At 43.2% G+C, this 12281-nt stretch overlaps 1 protein-coding gene across 3 annotated transcripts in view; it reads right to left on the reverse strand.

Annotated features, from left to right (window-relative positions):
• IFT80 (intraflagellar transport 80) overlaps positions 1 to 12281 on the reverse strand; it is a 161357-nt gene that overhangs the window by 31246 nt on the left and 117830 nt on the right. For all 3 annotated transcript variants that reach the window (XM_050965892.1, XM_050965893.1, XM_050965894.1), the window contains 3 exons: positions 8874 to 8992; positions 3270 to 3344; positions 1433 to 1596 (listed from right to left, as the gene is read on the reverse strand). In XM_050965892.1, coding sequence (XP_050821849.1) covers positions 1433 to 1596; positions 3270 to 3344; positions 8874 to 8992 — 358 coding nt within the window. The remainder of the gene's footprint in view (positions 1 to 1432; positions 1597 to 3269; positions 3345 to 8873; positions 8993 to 12281) is intronic.

Genomic DNA, 12281 nt, shown 5'->3' on the forward strand with positions numbered 1-12281 from the left:
CCATGTGTGAGAGTGAGAAATGATTTAAATTTTCACTGCAAATGACTCCTGGTTTTTCCATGGAGTGACACCCTTGTATCCCCTTATTCACCACTGTCATATAATTAGGATATGTTTTGCACAAAGTATGCCTTGTGAGGTATCATTCTAAAAGTGTTGCTCTACTAGACATTAATATCTCATTAGATAGTATGTGCTATCATCGTATATGAAGTTTGGCTATGTATGTGTTACTGAAACATGTTGTGAGGTTGAAAACACCCACAAGCAGCCTTTCAGGTACAATAGTAAAAAGGCCAAACAATGTTAATGGCTTATTGAGGAAATGCACAAGGATTACCCCAGGAACTGTGTACAACAGAAACCTCTCAGAGATAACACTATACAATGGGAACTGTTTGACTCAGGTTACAGAAAAAGAACTTTCCTGCAAGTGGGAAGAAAATTTAAAAGGGGGAAATGACATCATGATGGTACCTCACTCCCCCTACAACACACCTGGAAACACTTGAGGAACAAGACTGAACTGGGGGAAGTGATAGTTCCATGCTAAAGGGAGTTCTAGCCTGTCTATGAAAACCTGGGAAACTCAAGCTGAAAAGCAAAGACAGCTTTTGCCTTAAGAATCTGCCAACCTGTTTATCACTCAGGGTGAGTATTTGCTAATTTGCTAGTACGTTAAGCTCAGTTTGCTGTTTATTTACTAGGTAATCTGCTTTGACCTGTTTGCTATCACTTATAATCACCTAAAATCTATCTTTTTGTAGTTAATAAACTTATTTCATGTTTTAATCCAAACCAATGTGTGTTTGACTAAGGTGTCTGGTGAAAATCTCAGCTTGTTACCACAAGCGTGCATAGTCCTCTTCACATTGAGGGAGAAGTGGACCGGGTATTAAACCCATATACTGGCCAGATTTGACAAGGCCAGGATGGTATTGCTCTGGGGTCCTAGGCTGGGAAGTTGGTGGTTAGAGAGCCCTGCATATAACTGCAGCTAGGTGTGTCCCTACCTGTGTGAATGCTGGTGAAAGCTTGGGGGGCTTTGCAGCTTGTCACAGCAGCACAGTGTGAGAGGGAGCCCAGGCTGGTGGGTCACAAGGCTCAGTAGTACCCCAGTTCCAGGTGGCACCCCAGGGGGAACCAGTCACACATGGCATTGCCTATAACTGAAGAGTAGAAGGTTGTGGAAGAAACATGCCTTTTCCCCATTATGAAAATACTGTCCTGTAGGCAACTACTGCAAAATTAGTAGTACTTCAAAAACAAAAATTAATATGAAAAATTGTTATTTTTGTTTCATGCCTTATTTTTAACTCATGAATGTGCTACATATGAATGAAAGATATCAAATGCACATGTAATTATCAGCTTTTTAACACTTTGCAAGTAACTTGCTAGCCAAAGTAAAAACATTAAACTGTAAACATACCTTTTTCATCAGATTTGTCTTTTATTGCAAGAGTATCATTACTCAAAGATACAGTTTGGGCATTTAATACATCTGTCCTCATTCCTGGAAATTTTGGAGATGAAATTAATCGTCCTTCATAGGAATATAAATAGATCCCTCCACCATCAATAAGAAGAAAATGTCTGCAAACAATACAGCTCATTGAACTATTTGTAGTGGAGGGTGGTAGAACGATTCAGCAATTTTAAGATAATTGTCTAAAATACTGCAAGTGTTTTCTGGTAAACTACATAATTTATAAACCTTAAATGTGGAATTCTATTTTTGGAAAGAAAGTTCTACACTTGGGAATTCAATTTTAATGTCATTGGCTTTCAAATATAAGGATTTTAATTAGCTATGGGAAATCTATTACTATATTTTCCCTAAGATAGTATATTCTATAGTTTTACACTCTCATATTACATATTCTGATGATAAGGCACCTCTCTATAGGAAATTAGAAAATACTATGATTTTGAGCCTCTTACACAAAAGTGCTCACAGAAGCTCAGAAGTGCAAAGGGTGCTCACTGTGTGTACATAGCTTAGAAACTGGTTTACAGCTTACATCTGCCATTTTTAAAATCTTTCTGTATCTGTTTCTTCACTGTGATTGAATTGTCATGGAAGGCAGATGAACTGTAGATACTTAGAAGATACTTTCTATAATTAATTCCAACCTCAGTTTATTAAGATGCCTTTCCCTACAGAGAAGTGGCCTTTTTCAACGTTTATGTTTCTGAACTAGTATTTATATAGAATTTAAATAATAATGAATACAGATGAAGAAAATTCAAATAGAAAGATTGAAGGCCAAAGGCAGATCCTGAGCTGATATAAATTATCATAGCTCTATTGTCTACAGTGGGAGCCATTGCCTACTCATAATAATATTTGCAAGGGAAGAATGATTTCCCATAAAATTTGTATTGACTTCAAGGGAGCTACAGCAATTCACAGTAACAGAGGATCTGTCTCCACATTTTCAAAAGCACCTTCTAAATTTGGGTGCCTAACTTCAGATCTAGGGCCTGATCTTTAGAAAAGCCTCCACTGACTATATTTGGAGTTGTCAGAGCACAATACCTCTGAAAATCAGATCCCAAGTGTTTAAAACTGGGCACTCAAAAATAATGTATACTTTTGAAAATTTGGGCTTAACTTATCTGTCCAAGGCCATACAGCAAATTAGAGGCAAGACTAAAATTAGAACTCAGGAGTTCCTGATTCCCAGTATTATTCTACAAAACAATGCAGACTGTTGGCAGAGCTACACACAAAGGAAGGCCTCTTTGGTAAATGATTTTCAGGTAGGTAATCATATAAACATTTAAAATGGAGGAAATACAGCCACTTCATGCATGTATAAATATTACATATAAGTACTATTAGTGAAAATGTAAAATTGCATTTTACTTTTATTCAGCACTTTTATTAATAAGTAGAGGACCAGCTTGTAGTAAAGATTATTTCTATATAATATGTTCCATTTAAACAAACAAATATAAAAGATCAAAACCAGATGTTAGTGTAACAGCTGAAGATTATTTACTTTCCATTGTAAATAAAAGATAAGTGTAATGATACACTACACATGTAATATATGAAGCAATTCAGTTCTGCAATCATATCATAGATACTATATAAAAACATGAACTTTTAGTCACACAATGTGATTCCATCCACTACCTACCAATACTGTATGTTTTATTTTGTTACCAGTATTTGAGAAACAGCCACTCACTCACCCACAGTTTTACAAATGTACATTTTAACAAAAAACTAGTCTTGTGCATTATAATAAACACACTACCTTTCTGCTTGTAGAATTAAACTAACCGTTCCTTCTTTGAGGTCAAAGATAAGCGGTGTGTTCCAGTTCTTTGTACTAAAATAATATTAAGATTAGTATTAATTAACATTTCTAAAATTCTAACATTTCTAAAATTCACAAAGTAATGAAAATACATTTTTATCTTTGATTTTCAAAGGTATGAATGATAGTTAGGTGTCCAATTCCTATTGAAAGTCATTGCAGTTGGGTATCTAACCATCATTTCCGACTTTGAAAATCTCATCACATGAGTTTAGCCAGCAGATCATGCAGCTGCACATCTTCCCTCCTGATTCCTAAACACTTTTTGCACTGGGGTACACAGAGCCCTTGTAGTATTGTGCTCTATGGCTTGTAAGTTGCACACAATCTCACTCTATTCTGCCCTCCTACACATTGTAGAACCACATCAGTTTAGTTTGTTCACAGTCTTCCGCAGCTTTTACACTGGCCACAGGATTTACTCCTATATGAACTTATGCCTGCACTGGTGGTTCAACAATAATCATATTATTGAGTAAGGAAACAACATTTAGGTATTAGCTTTAGATTCCAGCACCTTTGACTGGTGAACTACGTTACAGACATGACATGATTGAGTTCTGTATTATCCCTTATAAATAAGGCTGGAAGTTTGAGCTGTCTACACTACAAAATTAAGTAAACTTTATCTAATTTGACCTCAAGCCCCCGAATTAATGAAGTTGATTGTGTGTGACCACACTATGCTCACTGTCTTGATGGAATGTGTCCTCACTAGCAGCACCTGCATCAATGCACAAAGCAGTGCATTGTGGGTAGCTATCCCAAAGTGCAACTTGCCACAGTGTGTTTTGGGAAGTTAGTGCAATGCCTCACAGGCCCAAAACAGTCTCAGGGGAGAATGGGAACATTGTGTCGGCATCCCATGATGCACTGTGCTCCCTCTTTCCCAACAATGGCAAACAACTCAATGGTTTTCACGCCTTAAAACCGCCATGCATATGCCATAACCTCAGAAGCATGGAGCCTGCTCAGTTGTGCATTCTTGCTGTGAGCATCTCAAACACCTCGCGCCTTCTCCTGCGGTATTTCCAGAGCCAAAGTAGTATCCGCTGCGTGGAACTAGCAATGTCCTGCAAGCAGCCCTGCTGCAAGCCATGGAAAAAAACAATTCACAGTTTCTGATGGCAGTCACAGACAGCTGAACTCTGAGCACCATTTCTGGTCCCATGAAACAAGCACTGACTGCATCGTTTTGCAGGTATGGGATGATGAGCAGTGGCTGTAGAACTTTTGACTGCAGAAGACCACCTTCCAGGAACTTTGTGCAGAGCTTTCCCCTGCCCTGCTGTTCAGCAACACAAAAATGAGAGCTGCTCTGACAGTGGAAAAATGAGCAGAGCTATCAAAATGCTGCTGAAGACCCGGACCACCGCTGGGTGAGTACAAGCGCCGCAGCTCCCCCGCTTTTCCCCAGGCCCCCTGAATCCTCTAGGCAGCCCTGAAAATGAGTGGCGATTGCTATCTGGAAGCTTGCAATGCCAGACAGTTACTGGTCAGTGAGGAATCAATTTGGAGTAGGTAAATCAACCGTGGGAGCTGCTGTGCTCCAAGTGTGCAGGGCCATTAATTGACTTCTTTACTAAGGGTAGTGAGTCTGGGAAATGTGCAGGATATAGTGGATGGTTTTGCTGCGATGGGGTTCCGTAATTGCGGTGGGGCAATAGATGGCACACATATCCCCATCTTGGCACCAGATCACCTTTCCAAAGAGTACATAAACCAAAAGGGATACTTTTCAATGGTTTTACAAGTGCTTGTGGATCACAGGGGGCATTTCACTGATATAAACGTAGCATAGTCGGGAAAGCTTCATGATGCACACATCTTTAAGAACTCAGGTCTGTTCAAAAAGCTGCAATCTGGGACTTTTTTCCAGACCACAAAATTAACATTGACGACGTTCAGATGTCTATAGTTATCCTGGGGGACCCAGCCCACCCCTTGCTTCCATGACTCACGAAGCCATACACCGGCCATCTGGACAGCAGTAAGGAATGGTTCACCTATAGGCTCAGCAAGTGCAGAATGGTGGTTGAATGTGCCTTTGGTTATTTGAAAGGGTGCTGGAGAAGTCTACTAACAAGGTTGGACCTTAATGAGGAGAACATCCCCATGGTTATAGCTGCCTGCTGTGAGCTCCATAATATCTGTGAAAAAAAGGGAAATTTTTCCAAAGGGGTGGGCAGTTGAGACAGATCGCATGGCAGCCACTTTTGAGCAGCCAGACATCAGGGAAATAAGAAGAGCAGAGCAAAGGATGCTGCGTATCTGCGAGGCTTTGAAAAGCAGTTTCAGTAATGAGTCACAGTAATGTGAGCTGCTTGTATGCATTGTGCTTTCCCAAATCTTCACCTGGCTTATATCACTGTCCCTGTAAAGCCAACCCCCTGCCCAAGCCCACTGCTTCTATTCAATAAAGCAGTGGTTTTCAAACTGTGGGTTGCGACCCATTACTGGCATTGGATCAGCACCACCCACCGGGCTGTTAAAAGTCCTGGTGGTAGTGCTGCCCAGCTAAAGCACCGTGTTCCAACACCGTGCTGTGCCCCGGAAGTGGCCAGCAGCAGGTCCGGCTCCTAGGTGGGGGGGGCATGGGGATAAAGTTTAACTGGACTTTCATTTTAACTGTATACTCACCAGAGGTGCCTTCCCAGGCACCACTGTCAGCCACTGTGATGTCCTGTGACCCACAGTGCTTCAGGGCTAAAAATATGACCTGGCTCTCGGGGAGAATGGATCCACCGCTCACCTGTCTCCTATTATCCTCCTCCTCATCATCCACCATATATTCTTCCTTGTTGTCCCTAGACTCACACACCTGTGAGGTGTCCATGTTGCTTGTGGGGGTGCTGGTAGGGTCACCCCCAAGAATCACATGCAGCTAGTTGTAGAACCAGCATGTGTGGAGTTCAGCACCAGAACAACTGTTTGCCTCCCTTGCCTTCTGGTATGCTTGACAAAGTTCTTTTATTTTCACATGGCACTACTATGTGTCCCTTGTGTAGCCCTTCTCTCCCATTTCACAAGCGATCTTTGCATAGATGTCAGCGTTTCTTCTGCTGGATCGGAGTTCTGCCTGCACAGAATCTTCTCCCCATGCAACGATGAGATCCATCACCTCCTGTGCAGACCAGATTGGAGCGCATTTGGGGCGTATAGTCTCCACGATCAGCTGAGCTCAAGTTGGCATGCTCCCAGCAATGATCAAACAGGAAATAGGAATTCAAAAGCTCACAGGGCTTTAGCAGGGAAGGGGCTATTTTCTGTGTACCTAGCTGCACTGCAGCAGAGTTAAGAATCATCTCCAGAGTGGTCACAGATGAGCATTGTAGGACACCACCTGGAGGACAATTAAGTTGAATTACACAATGCTGCATCTGCACTACCTCGCAGTTGGCCCATGAAAATCGAATTAAGTGCTATGCCTCTCGCAGAGGTGGATTACAGAAGTCGACATCAGAGGCAATTTAGGTCGACGTAAAGGACCAGGTAGTGTAGACACATACATTAACAGGTCGACTTAAGGCAGCTTCCTTCAACCTAACTCTGTAGTGTATACCAGTCCTTTGTCACAGAGGTCACGGAAGTCACGGATTCCATGACTTTCCATGACCTCCGTGACTTCTGCAGAGGCTGGTGCTCCTGGCTCAGGGGCAATCCAGGCAGCACCGGCTGCTGCTGGGGCAGTCTTGGGCCACTTCACCCCCCTACCCCTTGGGCCACTGCAGCCCCCTACTCCATGGGTGTGAGAAAGAGCAGGGGTTGGGGCACTGGATGGGGTGAAGTGGTCTCTGGGTGGTGATTACCTAGAGGTCTCCCTGAAAGTGGTGACATCCCCCTCACTCAGCTGCTAGGCAGAGGCATGGCCAGGCAGCTCTGCAGGCTGCCTCTATCCAGAGCGCTATCTTTGCAGCTCCCATTGTCCAGGAACTACAGCCAGTGGGAGCTGTGGGGGTGGTGCCTGCAGGTGGAGGCAGCGTGCAAAGCTGCCTGGCCACCCCTCTGCCTAGCAGCTGAGAGAGGGGGATGTCACCGCTTCCAGGGAGCCACCCACAGCCCGCTTCACCCTGTCCCATGCCCAACCCCCTACCCCCTTCCACAGCCAAACTCTGCTGCTGCTGCTGGGGGAGAGAGGCGCAGAGCAGGTAGGGAGCCTGCTGGTGCTGCCAATCCCACCCCCGCAACACCAGCTGGAGTCCCAGGCCACGTGCCACCCCCCTACCCCCTCCAAGCAGCTTAGACGCTCTCCTCCAGCACCCGCGGGGCCCCCGGGCAGCCCCCTCCTAAGTTATTCACTGGTATTTTTAGTAGAAGTCATGGACAGGTCACGGGCCATGAATTTTTGTTTACTGCCCATGCCCTGACTGTGACTTTTACTAAAAATACTAAAACATAACCTTATTTATAAACAATCAATCCTATTTCTAAAGAACTTGCTGGCCAATCTGCAGAGCAAAGGTAATGGTATCCAAGAAACAGCTTGTATGACATGGACTCTGAGCAAAAAGCAACATTAACAAAGCAGTAACCAGTGCAAATGGGTCAAATGGGTGCAACTGGCAGCTCCAGAATCTAGAGGTGAGCAATTGCCTGCCCATATTTAGATATTTGAAAAATAAGAGTAATTTCCCATAAAATGTATTTGTCAACTATTGTTTTACTCTCTTTGCCAGATCATCAACTTGTGTGAATTGCCATCGCTCAAATGAAGCCAACAGAGCTAGGACAATTTATACCAGCTGAGGATCTGGCATATGGGGTACATTTTCAAAGAGTAAGATAGGATTTAGCTGTGCAACTTTCATTCATGCTAGTAGAACTCATCAGTGGCGGAGCTAATGGGAGTTAAAAGGCTGCGTGACCATCCCTGTGGCAGCCTTTAGGTTGATGTGTGGCATCTTTTCAAGCATATTATGCAATTGACTGAAGGAAGTGTATGGCATGAATTTTTACACAGGGCTGGGGAGAAAGCCCAGCCCTCACTCACCCAACATCAGCAGCTCTTGTCTCGGCTGGATTTGCCTCCCTGCTCTGGGCATTGCAATGTGATGCAAGGGGTTCACATGGTGATGTGACCTTGTGCACCATGTCACAAAGCCACTCACTCAAATTTGGCCCAGGCACCCCTCGGTCATGACAGAGTGGTGACGAGGCCAAATCTGAATGGTGTTGTGACCCTGTGTTCCAGGTCACAATGCCCTGAGTAGGGATCATGGCCTGGTTCCACAGGATGGGAGCTTCTACTGCCCAGTAAATGTGGGACAGACTTAGTCTCCAACCCACCACCAATGATCCACCATCTTCCTGGTTGTAAAATCTGCTTCTGCCACTAGAATACATTATGGTAATTCCTTATGCAACTATGAAAATATACATTAGTGTGTATATAAATGGGTTCTATGACATATTTCTACAAAAAGATTTGATGTTTTCAAAGCCAAACCATGTATAAGCTACTGTACTTTAAATCAAGCTCCTTCTGAATTCTCACAATGATTGAATAGATCAAATGATACTTCATTAATTCAAAGTACTTACGAAAACACATAACACTGAAGAGAAGTTGAAACAACTAAATGCCCATAGTTCAAAGAGGCCTTAATGACTCTGTCACGGAACTCAAGTAAATCCACTGCATCATTAATAACATTACGGACCTAATAAAAAAGATGAATGGTTAAAAAAATGAAAATAATGGAACACAAAATACAGCATAATATTATACTCATTGTGAATTTTCATAAACAGCTGGCTGATATTATGCATTTACAGTACCATGTAATTATGTAGGAACACAAAGTTTTAAAGACAAGCATTCATGAATATCAATAAAAAGCTCCTATTAACTCACATTTAATAATTTAGCATCGTTTTGAAATTAAAAGGAATGCATTAAGTATCTGGTTTTTACCTGCTAATTTGTTTTGTATGTTCAAAGACCTGACTTGTAAAAAACGAGTCTGTCTTACTGAACAAGGCCATCACTTAAATCAATGCTACACCCTCACCTGGAATCCTTTGGTTAGGTCTGGTCATCCTATCTCAAAAAAACTTACAGTAGAACCTCAGAGTTACGAACACCAGAGTTATGAACTCACTGGTCAACCACACACACCTCATTTGGAGCCGAAAATACACAATCAGGTAGCAGAGACACACAAAAACAGCAAATACTGTACAGTACAGTACTGTTTTCAGTGGAAACTACTACAAAATAAAGGGAAAGTTTAAAAAAGATTTGATAAGGTAAGGAAACTGTTTCTGTGTTTCATTTACATTAGGATGGTTAAAAGCAGCATTTTTCTTCTGCACGGTAAAGTTTCAAAGCTGTATTAAGTCAATGTTCAGCTATAAACTTTTGAAAGAACCATAATATTTTGTTCAGAGTTACAAACAACCTCCATTCCCAAGGTATTCATAATTCTGAGGTTCTACTGTACAGCAGTGATGCAAAAGTTTCAGTGTGGAGTAACAAAATTAGAGACTTGGATAAACTTCCTTAGAAGGAAAAATGCTGGCACTGTTTAGTTTTAATATGTTAGCTGTAAACACATTATTATAGACACGGCTGATAGCACCCTCTATTATTGAAGTTGCCTGACACTTTTCAATATAAGATCCCATTTTCAGTAGTTTATAACTTTGCCAAACTTTTACCATACGGCAAGTGAAGGTGTGATTGTAGAGGGGTAGGCATATCCATGCCAGCCTCAATCTACCTAGTATGGGCAACTATAATAGTGTAAATATGGTGGCACATGCTTCAACATAGGCTAGCCACTCAAGTACACAGGAACCTAGATATATACTTGGGCTGCTAGATATATACTCAGGCTGTGTAAATATACCCACTGTTTAATTACCTCACCACATACCATTTTTTCCATGCATATGCATAAGAGGGCAAATTAAAATTGCAGAGGCAACCTAAATTCTGGCATTTCCCAACCTTTGAGTACTTAACTTTGTAAACTTAATAATGTTCTTTTAATGTAGGTGTCATATGGAAGCCCTGCCTGGAGAACCTTCCTGCTGCAGGCTGAAGCATGACAAGCATGCCTTTCTCAGTTTACCCTTTCAGAGTCCCCAGTAAATCCACTTCAGATCTTAAATACTCCTCTTCTTTGGGGCAGATTTATTGCCAAACACAGTTCATTCAGTCTCCAACAAAAGTCACAAACATAGTCCATTTCTCACCGCAGTGCAAGCAGTCATTAAAACTCAACACATCTTGTCATTGATGCTCCATACACTGGAGCCTTCACCGAGGCCCGGACTCTCTGGCATCCTTCCCCGTCCTTGTACCAGGACAGTTACCCTAGCCCTTCCAAGTTGGAGAGAAACCCCACTCTTCCCAGTGGGAACCACCCCCACAGCCTCTCTGCTGAGGAGCACCTTTGTCAGGGGGAACATCTGTCACTCGCCGTGGGCTTCTGATGGTTCCTCTGAGTTGAGCTGTCTGGCCCTGGCGATGTTAGTTGCTCCCCTGCCTTCAGCCCTCTCCAGCTCTTGACTCTAGCTCTCCTCTGCTCCTCCTCCTCCTGCATTCAGCCCTCCAGCCTTGGCTCTGAGGCTTGGCGATGCCAGCCAGCAAACTCCTCTTGATAGTCTCCTTTTCTTCAGTCTTCCCCAAGGAATACCTTCTTCTTCCTTCCAGGACCTCCACCTGTATCCCTGGTCTCTGGCAGCTCTCATCTGCCCCTGCTCGAACCAGTCTGCTCTGACTCACTGAGACTCTCTATCTCATTAGGTCTCTCCCTGATCATTTATAGCCCTCAAGCACTGCTCTGCCCCGTTAAATGGCCAAATGGGAACACCCTGTCCTGGCACAGGAGAACTGGAACTACTTCAATTACAGGGGCCAGATACCTTGTGACAATAAGTTTTTTGCTCAGTTGGTCTATGGAGATGATTGGTCAAATGTGGGAGCTTTGAGTCTCTTCTCTAGAGCAAGGCCGTGTGAAAGTCACCAGAATTTTTTAAAGCGGGCAAAAGAACATATTTCTCCCTAGCATCCTTCTTGGAAATGGATGAACCATTTTGGTGGAAATGTTCCAAAATTTCTTAGCTTGAGGCAGACACCCACTGTGGAATATTTCAGCCCAAATGGTTCAAATTAAGCAACTGAAAACAGTTATAATGGGAAATGTTGGATAACCTTAATAACAGACAGTTCTCCAACACCACTTATAAGAAAAAGGGGATGTATATTGAAATTGAAGGGCAGCACATTTAAAACTGATAATTTTTTTTATACAATACACAATTAACTTATGAAACGCACTGTCACACAATACCATTGAGGACAAAAATCTGATAGGACCTGACAAGAGATTAGACATTTATATGTATAATGAGAAAATCCACAGTTACATTAGACAGGATATATATTGTGGCAGAGCTCTGACCTTGCTCCCAAGGGTCCTCCGCTTCTAGGCGGTTTATGCTAGCCTTAGTGGCTCACTGTGACCCTCCACATAGCCCTTCTCTCTCTAGGGTCAGGGTTACAGTCTACTGAGCCCTTTTCATCATAGGACTGCAAGGAGGTTGGTGAGACAACTCCCACAGTCTCTGTTCAGCCTCCTGTCCTGAGAGGGGCCTGACTTCCCCTCCCAGGAGATGTTCTTGTAGTGGTGGGTTGGGGGGAACCTGGGCCCGCCCTCTACTCCGGGTTCCGGCCCAGGGACCCTAATGGTAGCAGTTGTTGGCAGCCAACCTTTCACTGCCAGAGTTGCTACATTTCCCTGGGCCACTTCCCCACAGCTCTCCTGCTTTTCTCTTCTTCACCCTTACCTTAGGGCTCCTTTAACGATGGCCTGAAGCGTCTTCAGTAACCAGTCCTTCAGCCGCACTTCCTCGCCTCTGGCTCCCTGGCTCCTCCCTGTCTGACTGAAGTGAGCCCTTTTCATAGTATCAGCAGGGCCTTAATTAAGAGTCAGGTGGTCA

This window comes from Gopherus flavomarginatus, chromosome 8, assembly GCF_025201925.1.
Source record: "Gopherus flavomarginatus isolate rGopFla2 chromosome 8, rGopFla2.mat.asm, whole genome shotgun sequence".
NCBI lineage: Eukaryota > Metazoa > Chordata > Testudines > Testudinidae > Gopherus > Gopherus flavomarginatus.